General features: G+C 37.7%; 1 protein-coding gene across 1 annotated transcript in view; it reads right to left on the bottom strand.

The window, feature by feature from the left end:
* The window catches only part of LOC131030118 (beta-adaptin-like protein A), a 163548-nt gene that overhangs the window by 57189 nt on the left and 83570 nt on the right, over positions 1-22789 (bottom strand). Inside the window, exon 4 of the mRNA XM_057960804.2 lies at positions 6933-7131. Within this exon, the coding sequence (XP_057816787.1) occupies positions 6933-7131 (199 nt within the window). The remainder of the gene's footprint in view (positions 1-6932; positions 7132-22789) is intronic.

Raw genomic sequence — 22789 nt, 5'->3', positions numbered from 1 at the left:
GAATTGCAACGTGAGGCAAAGTTGGCATGTGCAAGATTTTGCTATTAGAACAATCTTTTGTTCAATGTTGCTTCCAGTCTATATTGGTAGCAATTGGTCACTGCATTGACCGTGGCAGGTAAGAGGTTTACCGTTTAAGACATTTAAGGCCCCAAGTCGTCATGATTTTAATGGGCCATTATTGCAAGATGAGGTCCAAAATATTGTCGACTAGAGGAAGAACAAAGGAGGTTTCGGGAAAAGAAAAGCTGCACCATTTTATCTGTGGGTGGATGGATGGCCAAAATAGGATACTCGTCAACTTTTTAGTTGCTTCAGGGGGTAATTGGTATTTTTAAAATTAGTTGATGCCTCCAACGAAGTAAAAAAAGCAGAGACTGTGTGCTGTTGGATGAGGTGGTGATGGAACTAGGAGTGCAAAATGTTATTCAAATTGTGACTAACAATGCAACTGCATATGTGGAAGTCAACAAACTTCTACAAGTGAGGCGCCCAACATTATTTTGGAGCCCTTGTGCTACCCATTGTCTTGACTTGCTCCTTGAGGGCATAGGGAAACTAAGTTGGAAAAAGAATATGGTTGAAAATGGAAGGAATATCACAAAGTACATCTACAACCACACATGGGTCCTGTTGTGACGTTTTCACACATCGCCCCATTGCAAATGGGGACCCCCTTCTTTTTAGGCCCTCCCGGTTTTTTGGCTTGCATTTTTGTGGTCTTTTCACAGCAGTCTTGTCAATCTCTTTGCTTTGCAAGTGTTTGGGGGTCATATTGATTAAATCTGCTTTTTGTTTGAGTGAATTTGGCTAAGCCTAGGACTCGTTTTGTAAATTTTAGGGTTTTTGCCTTTTGTCCTAGATTTTAGGGGTTTCTGTTAGGGTTTTGGAAAAACTGAACATACAACTGGAATCAGGACCCTTCAAGGAACCTCCCAGTAAAATTTGAGCCAAAACGGAGCAACTTTCTATTTTTAGAAAGTTCCTATTTTTTAGGGATTTTACTGAGTCCCGGATTGGTCTAATTTTGCCAAAAATTAAACTTATTATTTTTATTAAGTTTTTATTTTTAGTAAGTGCTTTTCTGACCTATTTTGCCCAAACCTTGACATTTTGAAACACTTACTATCTGGGAAAATCTATTTTTGGCAGGATCTTCACAGGAAAACACTGAAAGTTGAATATCTCTGAAGACGCTGAAGGCTAAACGTTCCTGAAGACCATTTCAAAATCTGGAAGAGTCAGAAGGCAGACAATTTGGGTCAAAAAATGGTTAGGTTTGGAACTCCTATTCCAGAAGAGGAAAGCATACAAAATCATCCAAGTCCAGAAATTCACATCAATCCACCAATGTCATCCTGATCCGAAAATGGCCTGAAATTTGACTAAGTCTGGAAATTTGGAAGATCTTCCAAAATCCAGAATTTGCATTATGATTCCTATGGACCTGAAACCAATCTCAAACATCCTAAAAATATATATGAAATATAACTTAAAGTATAAGAACGATGTCTTATACTTAAATGTTATATTTCATATCTATATCCTGACGAAGAGCTTGGAACTAGTGGAAAAATTCATATATCCATGGACAAAGCCAAAATGCGCCCAAGACTGGGTTGGGGTGCCAAAACCAAGAAGGCATTCACAAGTGGGAAAATCCGCAAGTCCATGGACAGAGTGAAAATGCACCCAAGGCTGGTCTGGGGCACCAAAACCAAGATGCCATTCACAAGTGGAAAAATCCGTCAGTCCATGGATAAAGCCAAAATGCGCCCAAGGCTGGACTGGGGCACCAAAACCAAGAAGGCATTCACGGGTGGAAAAATCCGTCAGTCCATGGACAAAGTGAAAATGCGCCCAAGGCTGGGCTGGGGCGCCAAAACCAAGAAGGCATTCACAGGTGGAAAAATTCGTCAGTCCATGGACAAAGTGAAAATGCGCCCAAGGCTTGACTAGGGCGCCAAAACCAAGATGCCATTCACAAGTGGCAAAATCCGTCAGTCCATGGACAAAGCCAAAATGTGCCCAAGGCTGGGCTGGGGAGCTGAATTCAAGAAGGCATTCACAAGTGGAAAAATCCATGAATCCATGGACATGATGAAAATTCCACCCAAGCTAAAAAATTGAAATTTTGCTTAAGGCATGGAATCCAAGGAGTCGAGAAATAAATAAATAAATAAATTCCACTTCGGCAAATTTTTGAATTTGCTATTTTTAGACACCGAATCTCGACAGAGTGTGGAAAATTTTATAGATTCGTAATCGTGGCAGAATTCTCCATCCAATGAATTGACTCCTAAATTTTAGGAGGATCCCTAAAAATAGGGATGTTGAAAAGGAGACATGGACAATTCACAAAGTAATGGAAATTCCTTCCTTCAGGACATAATTCCAGGAAAGGTGAAAAATTGACTAAGTGTTGGAAATTCCTTCCTTCATGATAGAGTTGCTGAAAAAGGTGAAAATTTGGCTTAAGTGTTGGAAATTCCTTCCTTCACGACGGAATTCTTGGAAATGTGAAAATTTGGCTAAATGTTGGAAATTCCTTCCTTCAAGACAGAATTCCAGGAAAGATGAAAATTTGGCTAAGTATTGGAAATTCCTTCCTTCAGGACAAAATTCCAAGCAAGGAAGAAATACACACAAGGATGAATTGAACATTAAAATTCTAAGGCAAGGAAGGAATCAAGGATGAACTGAAGAAGAAATTTCCCCTCCAGGGAAAAAATTTGAAAAATCCATTCTCGAGCATCAAATCACATCCAAATTTCAAAAGTTTTACAGATTTGGATTCGTAAGAAAATTTTCTCTCTCCTGGACCGTGGAACCCTAATTTGGAAATTTTCCTAAAAAAACAGGAAATGTGCAGAATTGATGAAAAACCTTCTTCAAGCAAGGAAAGTTGAGGAGACTTCAAGAAAATTCTTCCTGAATCGAATTTTCCCTCTCCAACAATTCCAGATGTGCAGGAGCGGATATACGACGACAAAGTCCGTTTGCATGGTGAGGATCTATTGAACGCATGGCAGTATGATGGCGCATTCATTGCCGGAATATTTGACCAAATGGCAACCTGGTCATTGCATGTTGAATTTATGGCAGATTCCTTTTGCATGCAGCCGCCGCATGTGGAAATGATGGAGCATTTATGACATAAAGGGGTGATTTTTGCATGGATGAATATTCAACACATGTTGGGCGAATTTGAAGGAGGTGGTGCATTTAATGTGTAATGGATGCTATTTTGGGTACTTTTGAATTAATTGTATATGGGCATGATGGGTTATTAATTGGAGATTCCCACCTTGTTGCATCTTGAGTGGAGAATCTTTTAGGGAAAACTCTAATTAGGGTTTGCATGTAATCATGGCCTGAGGCCTATATAAAGGGATGACCCCCCTCATTTGTAAGGGGGAGGGAGCTTTGTATGAAATTGTTGCGATAAGCTTTGAGATAATAACAGTGAAACATTGTTCTTTGATGGTGTCCACTTAAGTTATTTTTTTAAAGCTTGCATGGTTTCACCTTCCTCACTTAGATTAGAATTAGTTTAGTGCTTTGATTCCAATGGAGAATGTAATGGTGTTTGATGAATTTCCATGGTTCATACTTTTTGCATCTTGCTGATTGTAAGTTGCAATGTAAAGTTAGCCTGAACCTCCAAATTTGTGCTAAGTTCAATTGTGAATAGTCGTTTGGATTGCATCGTGTTGGGTATTCAGATGCACTTTTCTCAATATGAAAATCCTCCAACATCCTCAGAAGATTGCACCGGTTCCTGCGGAGTTGTAGTTTATCTTGGCGAAGTAGAGCTTGGTTTATTTGGAATCTGTCCACCAAAGCACTATCCATTGTTATCATTGCCCTTAGGAGTAGATTTAGATCCTTTTAAACCCTTTCCCTTTTACTTTCAGTTCATTTTAGTCCATTTGAAGCAATAGCATCGCAGAATTGCCATATCCAATGATGGAGTTCCAGCCACAGCAAAGAAGTGAAAGAACAATGCACACGTAAGGCCCCTTGGATTACCAGCAATCACATCAGCCAACTGAGTCACGTCCACGCATTGAAGGAACCTTGGAGTCGATTGTTTGAACTTCTTGCAATCTGAGGATGCAATCATACTTTGATCAAGAGAGAGTGAAGTGACCATTAGGCAACTTTATTCTGTGTTAGACGCTGTCCTAAAAAACACGTCAACAGGTCCTAAATCTTATGAGAAAGCACACTAATGGAAAAGATCTTGAACAAGAGTCACACGCTTTGCTACTAATTTCCTCACTTTGCAGAGCATATAAACTATACCCAACCTTGAGTGGATGTTTGTGCATGAAAGATGGTGGGAGAGTTCTTATCGTAGGAAGCCTGAAGCAGACAAGGCCACAAAGGCCATTTTTGATAATATATTTGCCAAAATCATGGAGGCAGACTCTATCTCTTCCTTCCGTGAACTGCAATAGCCTTGGCATGAGTTACTGTTACCATGGTGTGATCACTGATATGCGGGAAAGATAGGTGAAGGGAATATTTGTTGATCTGCTGTCATTGACGTGAGAACCCATATCTATTGAGTGGAAGATTTAGTGCCTAACGTGATGAAAGAAACAGTGCTCTTGTATATTGCTGACGGCTCCTTAATTGTCTTGCGAAGAGTTCTTTGATATAGTGTTGTCTTCTGCAAACGTGTGCATCCTTCTACAAGAGTGAGACCTCTAGCAGTGACATAAGAAATCTGTATTTTGCTTTCCTTAGCTCATGACATATGGAGAAATTGTTGTTTATTAAGGGAATATTATATTGCCACTGCCTTATCATTGAATACCATTTGGAGTCTTCTACTGGGCTTAGTATCTCTGATACAAGGGACGTGGTGTTGAAAAGTACTCCATTTCTGAACAAAGCAGTGATAAGACATTTCTGAATGTTACAACCTTACTTGCAGATTATCATATATAATCACTATCAGATTGGTTTTGTAAAGAATGTCAGCCCCTTTTGTAATACTGTAATTCATCTGCTTTTAAAACTGAAAGAACATTGTTACTTCAGTTATGTGCACATGAGTATTTTATTAGTCAGTCAAGTTTTGTTCCTTAATCTCTGATGCAACACACTCATATCAAAGAAAACATTTACTTGCATACTAAAATGACACAATTACATTCGCAAGCAAACTGTTTGACTAATCATCCTCAACTGGAAAAGTGAAAAAAATTTAGGTTAGATTCCTTTGGGGATCTTACAAATTTTACATCCTTTCATTCACAAATTGACGGTCAACCCAAAGTAGTTAGCCATACTTCAGTTCAAGCTCTCTGCTCTAATCATCAGCAAAATAGCTAATTAGATACATATCTTCCTGTGTTGCAGTATGTTTACAAATTACAATAAATCTACTCATGTCTCTAAAGACATTTCCATTTGAGATCTTCAATGGACATCAGCCCCTTTGTCCCTATGAGATTTGGGCAGTTCTCTTCACAGCTGCTTCGTCTCATTAACAAAAGGAGCAATATAAGGCATCTTGCTTTGTTCAACTTTGGCTAAAGTCCATGCATAACTTCATGATATCTTATTGACAACTTGAACCAAATATAAAAATCTTCATGATCAATGAAATTTATCCACATTTTCAGGTTGGCAAAAACATTTGTCTCTACTTGAGCAATCAAAGAATTTAGATCTATGCAACATCATAAAACCAAACCTATAATGCATGAGACTTATACAGCTATACCATTTGCTAGAGATTGGACAAAAAGCTATTCAACTAGATCTTCCTTCTCGGATTGGTATTTATGTTGTAAATGTGAGTCAGCTTAAACTCTATGAGCCACCAAATTTAGAAGAGATTGTCTCCTGTCCCAAAGACACAATTCCAAGTTTTTAACCCTCCTTTGAATAAAACCACTCCCCTTGATGTCCATAAATCTAGTACTGATTTTTTGCTTGGTCAGAACAGCTCATCAACCTTTGAGTAGCATTTTCCAAATATAAAACAAAATTTGAGGGTAGTTTCCTTTAAGCAAGGGGAAATTGATGAGAGTCGAGACAGTCATATGGGCTAGTTAACAATGTAACTAATATATATCTTTGATTGACTTTATGTAAATTTTGTGAAGCGTACATGTACACTTACATTTCTTCTTTTAGAAGCTTCCTTGTACCTATTTTTCATTTTAGAAGTTTTCAATTTCATGTGTTGTCTTTCATGTTACTTCAATTGTGGTGATATTACAGTAACTATTCAAATAGAATATATAAAGAATGCAGATCATATTTTCTACTATAGTTAGAAGATGACACTTTCAAATTATATGGTACTTTCATTTTCTTCTCTGAAACTCTGTAAAATAAAAATAAGCAAATTAGAAGATTAGTGAATGGAATGCATATATTCATCTTGTGGGTTCTGGGTAAAGTGCCTTGGTATTTTTAGTTCAGACATTTTGAGTGATTTAACTTACTCATCTTCAAAGAGACATCCTAGGTGTGTAATTGTCGATCTTAACTTAGTAAATGAAATAATTTTACAAGATATAGAAAATATATAATATCTTGATTTTGAAATCCCCAATCCTGGGTTTAAAAACATTTCTGGAACTGCCTTCAGTAATTGAAAAATATTAACAAATTAATTTTGTGATCCTAGATGATTAACACGGTTAAACAAGATTATATGTCATCAAATTCATTATATATTTAAATGCAATGAAACTCAAAGAAGGAAGATATCATATATTACAAAACTTAAAATGCTTGTCAAATTGTGCCCCTATATCTTTCTAAAATTTTCAATAAAATGAGAGAAGAGTCAACTAAAATCAGAAGATCTAGTAAATACGACTACGCTTGCAGTAAGGTTTTCCATTTCCAGCTGCTAAAGAAAATAATACATTATTTACATTGAATTCCTTTTCAAAACTTACCTGCTGGTGCACATCAGCCATGGAAATTGTCAAATGAAGAAATACATTAATTGTAGCCAAGACGACAGCACTGTTTGCATGCTGTAGCCTATCCTCGAGAAGATTCATTATGTCAAAAATCTCACTGCTTTCAGAAGGAACATACTTAGAAACCAAGTCAAGGACAAGGCATTGAGCCCACTCACTAAATTCCCTGATCCTGCAATATTTTTCAAAAGAAGTTAAGAAACTTTAACATGAGATTTCCACATTAGAATCTGTGTGCACCCTACAAGCTTCTCCATACAGTGCATATGTTAAAATACAAAGTTCTCACAGTACCTTGTTCTTAATCAAAGTAGCTCATTTGGATAGCTGCTTAACATGAATAACAATTAATAGAAATAAAAATCAACCCATGCTATAAAATAAGAGAATGTTCATTATCTGTCTCTTATTTCAAAGCATGTGAATTGGCACATCAATTGGTGTCTTCTTAAGCCCACTTTTATCTAGGTTTTTGTTTATCAAGCAACTAAGCTACCAGATACGCATATCAAGTATGTCCTTCGAATACAGGCATCAATATAGAATCTAGATAGATTTTGGTTTTATGCAGATATGTCATGCTGTATCCTGATAAGAAATTGCCTTATCCAGACCATAATTGGACAGGTCATAGCAAATTACGTCATATTCTGATATAGCTGACACTCAGCGATATTAGAAAAAAATAGAAGATCTAGCCTAATTACTTTACTAAGCAAATGCAACCTTACTATTTTGCTACTTACTGGATTCTTTAGGTAGGCATAAATATGTGCAGCAGACATGGATTTTAAATTTTCAATTTTTCATGGAAATGTATACAGAATGTTTATGTGAAAGTTGTAATGCATTATTTTATGTGTAGATATAAATGGAGCATCATCCCTCACGTTTCACAGCATGCTCTTTGAATGTTATTTACTTTTAGTGCACATATGAATGCATTGTACTAGAAAAACAGCAAGTAAAGATAAAATATAATGCATAACAAACAACATAAGATATATTTCCATTAGATGACAGGAAGCACTGCCTCTATTTCACCCAGCTTACTCTCTGATTTGATGAATGTTATCTCCGGTAGTAATTGATGGATGATAATGCCTCTCTTGGTTTGATTCCATTAAAACCAATCTATTGAATGAGCTTGACAAACATAATCAGCTGATGACTAGATTCTACAAGGGCAGAAGAACAAAAAGAATTGCCACATCAAACAACAAAAAAGCTAAATATCATCCAAGAAACCCTACAATATTTTTGCCTTGGTTTTCACTCATCTATAAACTAATTTACAAGATTTATCCAGGAAGGGTGTACACTCGTATATCTAGCATACCCAATATCATGTGAGCATGAATTGTTCAGCTTCCCATTGGAGAGGCCCAGATACATTATCAGAATACAGCACTATAGTGTCCAGATCAAAGAAACGGGACTCGGGACTCGGACCCGACTCAGCGAGGCCTACTCATCTCGGGATTCGAGACTCGGAGTCGAAACTCGGCTGGACTTGGCAAAGTGAAAAACTCAAGAAATTTAGAGATTTTTAAAGATTTTGGACTGTCTGGCCGAGTTTGGCCAAGTCTAGCCGAGTCTGACCAAGTCTGGTGAGTCTGGCTGAGCCCAGGCGAGTTTGGACCCCAAACTCGGCCGAGTCCGAGTCCGAGTCCGAGCCCACTGGACTCGGCCAACATGACTCAACTTGGAAATCTCCCAAACTCGGCGATTTTGGGCAATTCCCGTTTCTCTCCAGATACAGCTACAATGCACAATGACGCTTGAAAAAGAACAAAATATTAACAAAACCAAAAAATTAAAACCAAAACAAATTAATAAAATAACTTAATGTACTTTAGTAATCTCACCTACCACTAAGCCACTATTCCTTGGATTTTAAGGTACATGCAAATCTGTATTGAATTCATACATTATATTTTTTCATGGAAATGTTTAAAGAATTCTTGTGTTATGTTAAATACATAATGCATTATTTCAAAAAATGTATCAATAGAACATCAACCTTCCCATTTACCAGTTTGTTATTTAAAACTAAATTAGTAAACATTTAATGCATTGTTTCCCAAATACTAGAAAGGGCCAATTCCCCTAAAGATTTATATAGCATTAAATTCAAACACTTGACACATTTTCATTCAAAACTGGTTCTACATTGTAAACTTTATTACTTATATTCTTAAACTTTTAAATTAATTTAAACAGTGATTGGAGCTTCTCTGGACATTTCTAATCTTTGTACAATTGATCATTGTTGTTTCTGGATTAGACTGTGTAAGATTTTCTTGCATCAACATTTCAGATCACACTCTATGATCCATCACTAGGATGATAGAGAGCTACAAGAGACATAAAAATGCTTAGTTGCAGACCATGAAAGAGAGGGGAGCAGTGAGAGGTGGTACAAAGATCAAGGCAAGAAAGATGGCTCAAGAAAGACAAAAAAATATAAACAAACTATGAAAATAAGTAGCTCAATACATTGAACCAAAAAAACCTCTCTCTCTCTATATATATATTACACAAAAAAAAGTGATTCTAAAGATGACCTATAAATGTTATAAAAGGAAAGAAAGAGAGAAAAACAAGTATAAATTAACAATATATGTAGCTCTAGGATGTCTAGTTCGCTGCCCTGGGCCCCTGGTTCTAGTTCGGTTCATTTTGGGTTCAGGTCTTGGTTCGGTTTGCCTTTGGGTTCGGCCAAGATTTGTACCCAGGCAAGCTGGTTCGTCCAGGGCAAACCCGGGTCGAACCCAGGGCAAACCTGGACACTTGGGTGCCCAAATTTACATTATTTTTAGCAAAATTTTATAAAATTTATAGCAATGAGTTCAGACTTGCAAATTTGTGTGATGTTTTGCGAGTTATCATGCAGGTTTAAGACTTAAAATTATTAAGAACAATAACAAACAATTGATAGATTTATTCAGATTTTTTATGTCTGAAGCAAGATAAAACAGAACAGCACACAATTGAGTTCTGACCTCTTACTTGTTAACCTTATACAATGTACTAGAGCAATGCTCAATCACAACAACAAAATACCCATGCATTAGCTCATTCTGATTTACAATCCCCGGCTTATGAAAAGCAACAAAAATATTTAGTTTCCTGAGCTCACTTTCTTGACAGCTCATTCTTCTTCTTCATCATCTTCAATGGCATTAGTTGTTTTTTGATGAAAGACTTTTGCTGTTACTCTTGACTGCTATTGCATTTATTCTTGACTTGCAATTAGTCTTTCATCTTCTTAGTGCTATTCTTGACTGCTATTGCAAGAAGAAGAAGAATCCATTAGATGATTTAAACTTAGTATAAAGTTCCAAATGTTGCAAGTTGAATTTTGCAACAATGATACTTGAACTTGATATTATCATTTTAATATTTTGTTGTTGAACTTAAGTATATGATGCTATGATGGTATGAACTATGATCATGATGCTATGATTACAAGTTTATGGTGTTTTTGTTGTTTATATGATATTATGTTGCATTCTAATCTTAATTCATGCTCATATATGTGTGTGTGTGTGTGTGTGTGCTAACGAACCCAAAATCCATTTCAAAATTTTGTCATACTAGTGAACCGGTTCTTTGGACCCGAACTTGAACTCCAACCCGAACCAGCAACTTAGATGTAGCTATATAGAGTAATATATAAGCAACCTATAAATATAATAAAAAATATTAGCATTTACATACATAATGAATAAATATAATTTAACTATATGATGCAGGAGCATCCCCGGTTCACAGCAATCTTGCATCAACCAAAAACATTTTCCTTTCTGTTTTGTTTGCAGTTTCAGTTTTCTTTCTCTGTGTCCTAGTTTTGGCTCACCGGATCCTATGGAGTTGGATTCTACTTGAAGACTTGGTCATCTTTCTTGCTTTCAAACCACATCTCTTTTGGATCATTTTCCGGCAAGATATCGCTATCGGTTTCCATGAAAGTTTCTTGTTAACAGTTGCTTTGTTACCGGTTGCCTGAGACCTATTCTGGTGATCTACCGGAATCCATTCCGAAGCTTGCGGAGCCTTGTGCGTTGATCTCGATGTTTCTTGGCGTATGGCCGACCTTCTTCGTTTCATCCTTTGAATTTTCCGGAGGAATCTCTTGGCGGTCATTTTGCACGTTAGGTCTTGTTCTTCGAGTTTTGATCCCTTTTGGACCAACTGGATCCTTTGGATCGATATATATATATTTGTAATCATGCTTTAGAATGCAATCAATTAGAATCAATTAGACTATCACATAGATAAACTGTGCCTAGAAGATAGATCTTTCGATTCAAGGTCCCGGTTGTGACCTATTCTACCAAGCCTGTATGCCAATATGTTGTTACCGGTTGGATGTAATCAAATTTCATGCAATAAACCAATCTATTATGCATTGCCTCCATCATATCTGTGTGTTTCCGTTGTGTTTACTCTTGCTGACCGGTCCAAACTGATCTCCTTGAGGTCCCTCCTCACCGGTGACTGCTTCAAGTGGTACCAGAGTGAAGTTTCGCCCCGGAGGTTGCGTGTCCTGAATTTTGTTGTAGGATGGCGGATTGTGGATCCGACCTGCAATTGCAGAGGACTAGCGTGAATCAATGGCGCAAAGAGAAACTAGGAATGGTGGAGCACGTGGGAATGCAGACCCTGTTGTGATGGAGATGTTGCGAGGAATAGCAGCCCGGTTAGAAGCCGTAAAAACAGCCTAGAGAAGAGGCCGACATATTGAAGATGTAAGCGAAGATGAAGGAGAAGAAGCCCCGACAAAACAAGTAAACCTACCGACAATTGATCCGGGTGAAGAAAGGTTTTTAAGGGTTTTGAGTAGGGCGAACACTAAACCTCATTTCACCCCACCGGAATATGATGGGAAGTTAGATTGAGATGAATTGATGGATTGGATCTCGGAGATGGAGAAGCATTTTGATTTTGAAAACACTGCAAAAGAGAGGAAGGTGAAATATGCTTGTACCCGGTTGAAAGGTCATGCATCTCTTTGGTGGGAGCATTTGCAAGTTGATAGACAAAGAAGATGTAAAGAGAAGATTAAGACATGGGATCGGATGATTGCTAAGTTGAAATCAAAGTTTGTCCCGGCGAATTATCAAGTGGATTTGTTCCAAAAGTTGCAGAATCTGAGACAGAAAATATCTAATGTGAAGGAGTACACCAAAGCATTTTACAAGTTGAACATCAGATCCGGACATGTTGATGATGAAGTTGAACAAATTGCAAGATATTTGAATGGATTGTGGATGTCTATACAAGATGAACTCAGTATAATCAAATTGGAGAGTGTTGAAGAAGCTTACCAGTATGCACTAAAGGCTAAAGAAAAATTGAACAAAAGACATGAGCAGAGACAGAGAGGTAGAGGTGGAAGGTTTACTGGAGGAAGATTTCAAGGAGGAAGAGGATATACTGGAGGAAAAGGAACCAGTACAAATCAAAACAAGGACAAGGAAGTGAGCAAAGAAGGTAATTCATACCGGAAGGATGATAGAAATTTCTACCGAAGGAGAGAACCGAATGGTTACCGAAATGAGAACTTTGGAAGACAAGACAAGAGGACATTTAGAGGAACTTGCTTTAAGTGTGGAGGACACTGTGCATTTGAATGTAAGAAGACAGAGGCTACCAGAAGAGCAGCAGTGGTGGAAGAAAACCCCATCAGATCAGACAATAAACCGAAAGATGGAGAACTGTTGATGATGAGGAGAGCTTTGTGTCATACCGAAGGAGATGAAGAACCCTTGCAGAGGAAGAATCTGTTCAAGACCAGATGTAAGGTATCTGGTAAGTGTTGTAAAATTGTTATTGATAGTGGTAGTTCAGATCATCTTGTTTCAGAAGAGATGGTGAATAAGTTGAAATTGGAAAGATTGAAACACCCTAAGCCTTATGAAATAGCATGGATTCAGGATGAACATAAGTTGTTAGTAAGTGAACAATGTTTGGTGAAATTGAAAATTGGGAATTATCACGATGAAGTTCTGTGTGATGTTATGCCTATGGATATTTGTCATCTTTTATTGGGAAGACCTTGGCAGTTTGATAGATAGGCAATACATGATGGGAGAAAGAATACATACACTATTGTGGCCAATAGGATGAAGCAAACCTTGTTACCTTTGGAGGAACCTTTGAAGAATGAAGTCTGTACAAATACCAGAATCTGTTTAGTAGATGGAAGGAAATTCATGGATGGACTGAAACATGAGAATGTGTGTTTTGCCTTAATTCCTAAGAGGACTGAGAGACCAGAACTGGAAGGAGAACACCCAACAAAGATAAGAGATTTGCTGACAGAATATGAGGACATCATTTTAGATAATGATTGCCACCGGTTAGAAGTATTAGTCATTGCATGGACTTGGTTCCCGGAGCTAGTTTGCCTAACAAAGCTGCACACCAGATGACACTGACAGAGAATGACGAATTGAATAGACAAGTGCAGGAGTTGTTGAAGAGAGGTTTGATTAGGGAGAGTCTGAGCCCTTGTGCAGTACCAGCAGTAAAAGCACCTAAGAAGAATGGAGAATGGAGGATGTGTACCGATTCAAGAGCAATAAACAAGATCATAGTGAAATATCGGTTTCCTTTGCCTAGGATGGATGACATAATGGACTATTTGGGTGGAGCAAAATACTTTACAAAGATCGATTTGAAGAGTGGATATCATCATATCAGGATCAGAGAAGGTGATGAGTGGAAGACAGCATTTAAGACAAATGAAGGACTATATGAATGGTTGGTGATGCCTTTTGGATTGACTAATGCACCGAGTACGTTCATGAGGCTGATGAATGAGGTATTGAAGAAATTCTTGGGTAAGTTTGTTATTGTGTATTTGGATGACATCCTGATTTTCAGTAGAACAAAAGAGGAGCATTTGTTGCAGTTAAGACAATTTTTACAGAGGTTGAGAGAAGAAAGTTGTTGATCAATATCAAGAAGTGTACTTTCATGAAGGATGAGTTCGTCTATTTAGGATTTGTGATATCTAAAGATGGTTTGAAGATGGACCCTGAGAAAGTGAAAGCCATTGTTGAGTGGCCTACATCGAAAAGCATTCGAGAGGTAAGATCATTTCATGGATTGGCTAGTTTTTACCAGAAGTTTATCAAAAATTTCAGATCAGTTTGTAACCCTATGACTCAGACCATGAGGGGAGATCGAAAAGAATTCAAGTGGACCACTGGAGCAAACAAAAGTTTTGAATTGTTAAAGAAGAAAGTGACAGAGCAGCCTGTGTTAACTTTACCGGATTTCAATAAGGTATTTCAAGTGGATTGTGATGCAAGTGGAACAGCAATAGGAGCATTTTTGAGTCAAGAAGGGAAAGCAGTAGCCTCTTTCAGTGAGAAAATAAATGATGCCCAGAAGAGATATTCAATGTATGATCAGGAATTTTATGCCATAGTTCAAGCCTTGAAGAAAAGGAGACTACTTGTTGCCTAAGGAGTTTGTGTTGTATACAGATCATCAAGATTTGCAGTATTTGAACAGTCAGAGTAAGTTGAATCAGAGACATATGAGATGGGTAGAATTCTTGCAGAGTTACACCTTTGTGTTGAAGCATAGAAGTGGGAAATCTAACAAAGTTGTTAATGCATTGAGTAGGAGAAGGAATTTGCTGACAGAGATGAGAGTGACAGTATTAGGTTTTGAAGATTTGAAGACCTTGTATGATGAAGGACCCGGATTTTGCAGAACCTTGGAAAGCATGTAGAGAACTGGTTATGGTTGATAGGAGCAAATGGTTGGATTATTTCATTCGGGATGGGATGTTATTCAAGGGAGTTCAGTTGTGCATACATAAGAGTTTCATGAGAGAGAACCTAATAAAAGAGAAACACGGTGGAGGATTAGCTGGACATTTTGGCATTGACAAAACAGTTGCATTGGTGAGTGAGCCGTACTTTTGGCCCCAAATTCATAAGGATGTTAAGAGATATGTGCAGAGTTATAGAGTTTGTCAAGTTGCAAAAGGTAGCAGTCAGAATGTGGGATTGTATAAATCTTTGACAGTACAGGTAAGACCTTGGGAGGATATAAGCACGGATTTTGTACTTGGATTGCCTAAGACATCAAGAGGGAATGATTCTATATTTGTGGTAGTGGATAGATTTTCAAAGATGGCTCATTTCATACCTTGTAAGAAAACATCAGATGCATTACATGTAGCAGATCTATTTTTCAAGGAAGTGGTGAGATTGCATGGATTACCTAAGAGCATAGTTTCAGACAAAGACACTAAGTTTGTTGGCTATTTTTGGAGAACACTTCAGAAGAAGATGAAGACAAATTTGAAGTTCAGTTCTACTTTTCATCTACAAACTGATGGACAGACATAAGTAGTTAACCGGCAATTGGGAAACTTGTTGAAATGTTTAGTGGGAGATAAAACCGGAAGTTGGGATTTGATCCTTACACAAGCAGAGTTTGCCTACAACAATTCAGTGAATAGAAGTACCGGAAAAACACCTTTTGAGATTGTTACCAGAGTGCATCCTAGAGGAATATCAGAATTGAGAGACATTAGCAGTGAAGACTAGAAGAGTTCAGAAGCAGAAGATTTTGCAAATCACATGGCAGCATTGCACATTCAGGTTGAACAGCATTTGGAAGACATGAACAACAAATATAAGGAGAAGGCTGATAAGAAGAGGAGACATAAGGAATTTGAAGTTGGCGATGAAGTGATGGTATATTTGAGAAAAGAGAGATTCCTGGTTGGAACTTATAATAACTTGTAGATGAAAGAAGTTTGGACCCTGTAAGATTTTGAGGAAGTTCAGTTCTGGAAATGCCTATGAAGTGGAGTTACCGGATAATCTAAGTATTTCACCTATATTCAACATTGCCCAGAATTCAGTGAGGACAGTGTTGCACACTTGCAGAAACAATTGCCCCGGAAGGAACTAGATCAGATTGAAGAGATTTTGGACAGTAGGATTGGGCGTAGTACCCGATACAGTCAGTACAAAGAATATCTTGTGAAGTGGAAGAGCAGACCAGTTGAAGATTCATCTTGGATTTCTCAGGCAGAGGTAGACCGCCTTGGTTTCCCTCTGACCCCAGCAAAGTGAGAGGCTCACTTTCATTAACCCCGAATGTCTGATGCAGGAGCATCCCCGGTTCACAGCAATCTTGCATCAACCAAAAATATTTTCCTTTCTGTTTTATTTGCAGTTTCAGTTTTCTTTCTATGTCTCCTGGTTTTGGCTCACCGGATCCTGTGGAGTTGGATTCTACTTGAAGACTTTTTTTAGTCCTAAATGTATGGTTGGTGAATGAACAGATAACACAATGTTTTCCACACGTACCAAATATTCATGTAACTAGACATTCATACTTCACAGCGTAAATGACAATGATATTAGTTAGACCAGAAGAGTTATATCTTTATTCAAGTGTCCCGAATGTCCATACATAATCTCCCCTTCCAAGGTTCCAACCAAACAATATAAAGACCCGACGGTTGGTCAAGTTGCCAACCGTCACCAACTCCCAACTACCTGACGAGAACCTCTCGGCGACAAACATAAACATAAACACAACATAACACACTTATAAATATTATTCTTACTAACATACGTTATTTGCCCCTAACAGACTTGATCATCTTTCTTTCTTTCAAACCGCATCTCTTTTGGATCATTTTCTATCGGTTTCCATGATAGTTTCTTGTTACTAGTTGCTTTGTTGTCGGTTGCCTGAGAACTATGCTTTAGAATGCAATCAATTAGAATCAATTAGAGTATCAGATAGATAGATTGTGCCTACAAGATAGATCTTTCGATTCAAGGTCTCGGTTGTGACCTATTCTACCAGGCCTGTATGCCGGTATGTTGTAACCCGGTTGTTACTAGTTGGATGTAATCAAATTTCATGCAATAAATCAATCTGTTCCGCATTGCCTCCATATCTGTGTGTTTCTGTTGTGTTTACTCTTGCTGACCAGTCCGGACTGATCTCCTTGAGGTCCCTCCTCATCGATGACTGCTTCACTATATATATAAAAGCTCTATGCAAAGAACAATTTGCTAACTAAAGAACTACTCAATATATGAATATATAGGTGAAATAGACAAAAAAGGTAAGTGAATGAATGAATAATAGTATGAAGACAAAAGTAGAAAAAATTAAGTATGAAAGAGAAGAAAAGACATACCTAAGACGAAAAAGAAGTCAATCAATGAAAATGAATAAAAATTAACTAAATAAATGTGTAAATGTATTTTTAAGAGAAGCAAAATAATTATGGGAGATAATTGAAGGTGATGTTATGTCACATGTGGATCTTCCTACAAAACGTTTGTTTCAGTCCCAATTGGCTTTATCTGTTAATGCAGATATATTTAATAAAAAGAAGAATAATTAAGGGCGACACTAATAATTGAAATTGATATCGATATCATGCCATCTATAGACTTGCAAATAGTCAAGGATAATAACTGAAGAAGATGTCATAGGAATAATGACTCAATTTTATCAGCCAATTAAAATGGAGATAAACCATCTTAGTATATTAATTGTTAAAGATTGAGCAAGTTCATCTTTTTAAGCACAATCAACTAACATTATTTTTTTAACTAATAATCACCACTTGACGGATTGTGAAAGCAATAGTTCCATTCAGAAAGGATCTTCAAGCTTCATTTAATTGCTCAAATGCACTGTTATGCCTTCTGGACCTTTTCTATCTTATATTTGTTCAATCCATGTAGTGCTCATAGTTTACAATACCATTATTTGTTGTAGAAGTGCCTATGATTGAAGTACCACATAAATACTTGTAAGTTTCCTCTAAAAGAGAAACCTGTGGTAATATCTATAGTTGGACAGGGTCATGCTAAAAAGATGATAATAGTACACATCTCATGAGACAATAAATAGCATATCTAAGGCACTTATGGGCATCTAAGAAGAATCGAGTCCTTTAACACTTTGAATTGATGGCATGCTTAGCATTGCTTCCCTAATGCCAAATTCTTCGATTTCCCCTTAAACAAACAAAATTGTTGTTTTCTTGTGAATTATAATATAAGACTAGTAAAACGTTATCTAACCACACAGACCTTCAAGGTGCACACCATTTCATATTTTTTGTAAATCTTAGATGGGCATGTCAAAAACCAAACAGGAATCAAAAGGTTGTAAGTTTGTTTCTAAAAGTGACTAAAATGTGTCTGGGTACAGTAAGGGATGCCTAGCTGTCCCCGCGACAATTGGGGGACATCTGGACATCCTTTGGCCATCCCCTAGCATACCCAGATATCCCCGAAAAATATTTGTGTGCACTGAGGACGGTTTCAATTTTTTTCACAAAATAAAGGATGGGGTGAGGAGGTTTCCTACCCATGCCCCACCATCCAAAACGTTCCCTATGAGGGACGGGATCATATTTGCCAGGGGACACAGCCCTGGGAGTTTTGACTGGTAGAAAATTGACATAATAATCACTAGTTAATGGAAAAGTGAAAGTAACAATTTCCTTCAAAAATAATAAAAGCGTCCAATAATTGATATATGATAACCTCATAAATCACATATACACAAACATATGCATGTCCCTATTGTAAGGTTAGTTTGAGGCCAAAGTTGTTACAAATATAAGGCCGGCAATTATACCAAGTTTTGTATTCAAGGGCAGGCTGTATGAATCCATGAATGCAAGCTGTCATTCTGGGGCACAAAACTATAATCTCCTCTTACCCTATCATGTCTCTTCAATTTCGGTAGGCATCAATATATAAACAAAAAAAATGCTATATGTGTGAATTTTAGCCAGCTGACGAACCTATGTTTTATAATTAAAAGAGGAGAGTATATCAATAGTAAAAAGAGTTACAAAATGCCTTCCAAGTGCATGCTTGTGCTGACAGATTATGAAGCCCATATACAGGAAACAAGGACATTAAAGCCATTCAAAATAAAGTACATAATTGAGAACTACAGAATGGAAGATACAATCTGGTATTTAAAAAAGAGCAAGATAGAGATCAAAAAGGCATTAGCTGGTAGCTTTAGTGCAGTGTATCTCTCTGGTATCTTGACCAATGGCACATGGCCCTTGGGTTCTGTTGTGACGTATTCACACATCGCCCCATTCCAAATGGGGACCCCCACTTTTTTCTTTCTGGGGTTAGCCCTTTTGGTTTTGTTGTTAGTCGTTTTAGTGTCTTAGCCTTTGCATTGAAGGGATTGAGTCAAGTGGATCTCCTCAAGAGGTCAGGTCAATTGAGTGATTAGGGGTTATTTAGATCATTCCTAGGGTGTTTTTTGTGTACTATCCGGTCGCACTTCAAGTTGCTAAATCAAACCTTGGTTGAATGCATAATGTCCTCCTAGGTCACATCCCTTACATCAAGGACAGAGCGAATTCGCCTTAAGGAGTCTGGAATGTCAACCTGATCCTCAAATGTCCTGAAATTTGGCTAAGTCTGGAATGTCATCCTGATCCTAAAATTTGACACAGTCTGGAAAATTGAAGAATCCTCCAAAAACTAGATTTTGCATTATAACTCTTGGAGGTCCCAAACCACTCTCAAACATCCTGGCAATATATATGGAATATAACTTAGAGTATAAGAAAGAAGAAAGATATAAGGAAATGTCACTTATACTAATGTTATATTCCATATATGAATCTCCCTAACATGTCAATTTTCGCTCCTGACCCTTCCAAAGGGTCCAGAGCGAATTGCCTTATATCTCCCTTCTTGGTCCTAATTTGCGTCATAAAACTTATCCCTATGGCGTGGTTGAGAGAGTATTGAGGTGTGACACAAAGTGAAGTGATGAAAAGTGAAGGATTTGAGCATAATTGCAAATTTCGCTCCTGACCCTTCCAAGGGTCCAAAGCGAAATCCTCCTAATAGCTTATTTCTTCACTAGGGACATTGAATGGTGGTCATGCATGGCAGAGAAAAGGATCAAGGATCAAGTCTAAAGAAAAGATGAGTGAAGAAGGATGAGAATTGAGCCTAATTGAGCAAATTCGCTCTTGACCCTTCCAAAGGGTCCAGAGCGAATTTCTTCATAAAACACTATATCTTGCTCAAACCTACTAACTATATCGTAGGTTTGAGCAAGATATAGTGTTTTATGAAGAAATTCACTCCTGACCCTTCCAAAGGGTCCAAAGCGAATTTCTTCATAAAACACTATATCTTGCTCAAAGGGTCCATAGCAAATTTCTTCATAAAACACTATATCTTGCTTAAACCTACGAACTAACTCATTCCCAAGCAATTTTGAAGGCAAAAGACTTGTTTCTAATGATTAGAGGATGAGAAATGGAGTTTTGTGAAGGAAAATCAAGCAAAATGTAAATTTCACTCCTGACCCTTCCAAAGGGTCCAGAGCGAAATTCCTAGCAAGACTCTCTATTTTGCCTAATGCACTAGAAGGGCCTTGTTTTAAGCTAAATAGATGGCGAATTGACTTGATTATGGTAAGAGAAGATTTGATAAGTCAAGTTTGAGGTGAGTTGAGAGGGGAAAAAGTGTGAATTAAGCCTAAAGACAAATTTCGCTCCTAATCCTCAAAGGGTCCATAGCGAAATTTCTTGAACACCTATTTTCTCCTTGTTTGAGGTCAAAATCTTAGTTCCTAAGGCATGGTTGAGAGAAGACGGATATATACTTGCCTAAAGAAGTGAATGGAAGTAAAAGGCAATGATGGATTTGAGGTCAAAAGACAAAATTCGCTCCTAACCCTTCCAAAGGGTCTAGAGCGAAATCCTTAGGAGGACTCCTTATTTCATCTAATGCACCCAGAAGATCTTGTTTTAGGCCAAATTGAGGGTGAATTCACTTACTGATGATAGAGGAAGATTTGAAAAGAAGAAGAATGGTGTCAAAATGCAAATTTCGCTCCTGACCCTTCCAAAGGGTCCAGAGCGAAATTTTCTAAAAACTATATTTTGTTCCTTGTTGAGATCAAGATCTTGATTCCTAAGGCATTGTTGGGAGAGAATTGTTAAGTCTTTCCTTGAGAAGTGATTTGGAGCAAAGGAAATGATAGAATTGAGGATAAATCACAAATTTCGCTCCTGACCCTTCCAAAGGGTCCAGAGCAAATTTTCTTGAAACCTCTTTTGCTCCCAATTTTGTGTCAAGCCTAGCATTGATTAAGGTGGATTGAACTTAGAAGCATCCTTAGGCATGCATTTAAGTGAGTCGTGGTCACAAAATGTGAAGAATTTATCCAAAAATGCCAATTTCGCTCCTGACCCTTCCAAAGGGTCCAGAGCGAATTTCATTATAGGTCATGTCCTTGGCCAAGGTCCAAAGCGAAATCCTTCTTTTAGGCCTTTTGGGGGTCAAATCAATGATGTCTTCAGGAGAGAGGGATTGAAAGGTCAAGTCTAAGACAAGGCTAAGTGAAAAGGAGTATGAATTGAACTTAGAGGATCAAATTCGCTCCTAACCCTTCCAAACAAGAGCGAAATTCTTTCAAAATCTGCATCTCACCTCCAGTTTGGGTGGAATCCTTGGTTCAAGAACCTTGCATAAGGAAGAATGACCTCATCCAAGCCTTAAGGACCTATAATCATGGTTTGAGCTAGTAGATATGAGTAAACTTGATGAATTTGAACACAAATGTCAAATTCGCTCCTGACCCTCTCTAAGGTACAGAAGCGAATTTCTTCTAAAAGTGTGTCTTTTCCTCTAGCTTCAAGGGAAATTGATTCAAATATCTTCTTATTGATGATTTAAGGTAAGAAATGCCATGTTAGAATGAATATATATCATGTATTCTTAATCATCCTTTGTTTGTTTTGCAGATTAATAAAATCAAGATGGAGGAGGATCAGGCCAGGACAAGGAAGACCTACTCAAGTTCCATCACCATCAAGGACACTTCAAATGCGTGAGCGAGGACTCAAGGTGCTTCAAAGTTGGAGGACTTCAAGTGTTCAAGGAGTTACACGTAATAGACCAAGTTATCCTCAAGGACCTCATTTTGCCATATAGAGAAACAACATGATATCAGAAGAAAGATCCTGTAAGCATTTCAAGGCGAAGTGGGCTACTAAGGAGTGATCTGACCATAAGGAGGCTTCATCAAACATATGAGAGTCAAGGGGTTACATCATTCACTAAGTACATCAAGGATGAAGGAAGATCAATCAAGGTCAATGCAAGGGCAAACGCAAGACAAGGTGGCATCCCAGTCACTGTTCCTCTAGTCAGATAGCTCCACCTTAGCATGTCCAAATTCAATGTACCTGACTCACGGATGATGGCACAAACTTCGAGGCACCTACCCCTGACATCATTGGTCCACATTCATGGAATGTAATTTTCTCATTGGCTAAGGAGAGTTTCTTGTAACAAATCCTAATTAGGGTTTTCATTGTAAAATCTTGGCCATTGATCTCAAATTGATCTGAGCCATTGGATTGTATTGAGAGCATTATAAAAGGCTCAAGCTCTTCATTTGTAAAGGTTAATAGTTGGTTAATAGAGGTTAATAGCTAGGAGTTAGTAGCTAGAATAGTGAATAGAATAGCAATTAGAGTAGATTAGGAAGAGAAGGCAAGAAATTGTTGCCTTGATTGTAAATGAACTCCATTTTCATTGAAGTTATGGTGAAATGTGTCGTTTCTTTGCAATATGCATGGTCTCTTGTTGAATCTTCATTTTAGATGATGGTTAATTAGATTGAATGAAGGAAGTTATTGAATGCACTCGCGTGGAATCCGCCTAGTCCAGGCCACTAGCCTCTTGCTAATTGTAAGGGCACCCTGCGTGGTCAACTGACATAAAATAAGCTTAATCTCGAGTCGTTACACG

Source organism: Cryptomeria japonica, chromosome 6 (genome assembly GCF_030272615.1).
Source record: "Cryptomeria japonica chromosome 6, Sugi_1.0, whole genome shotgun sequence".
Lineage (NCBI taxonomy): Eukaryota > Viridiplantae > Streptophyta > Pinopsida > Cupressales > Cupressaceae > Cryptomeria > Cryptomeria japonica.
This window is presented reverse-complemented; position numbering and strand designations above follow the sequence as displayed.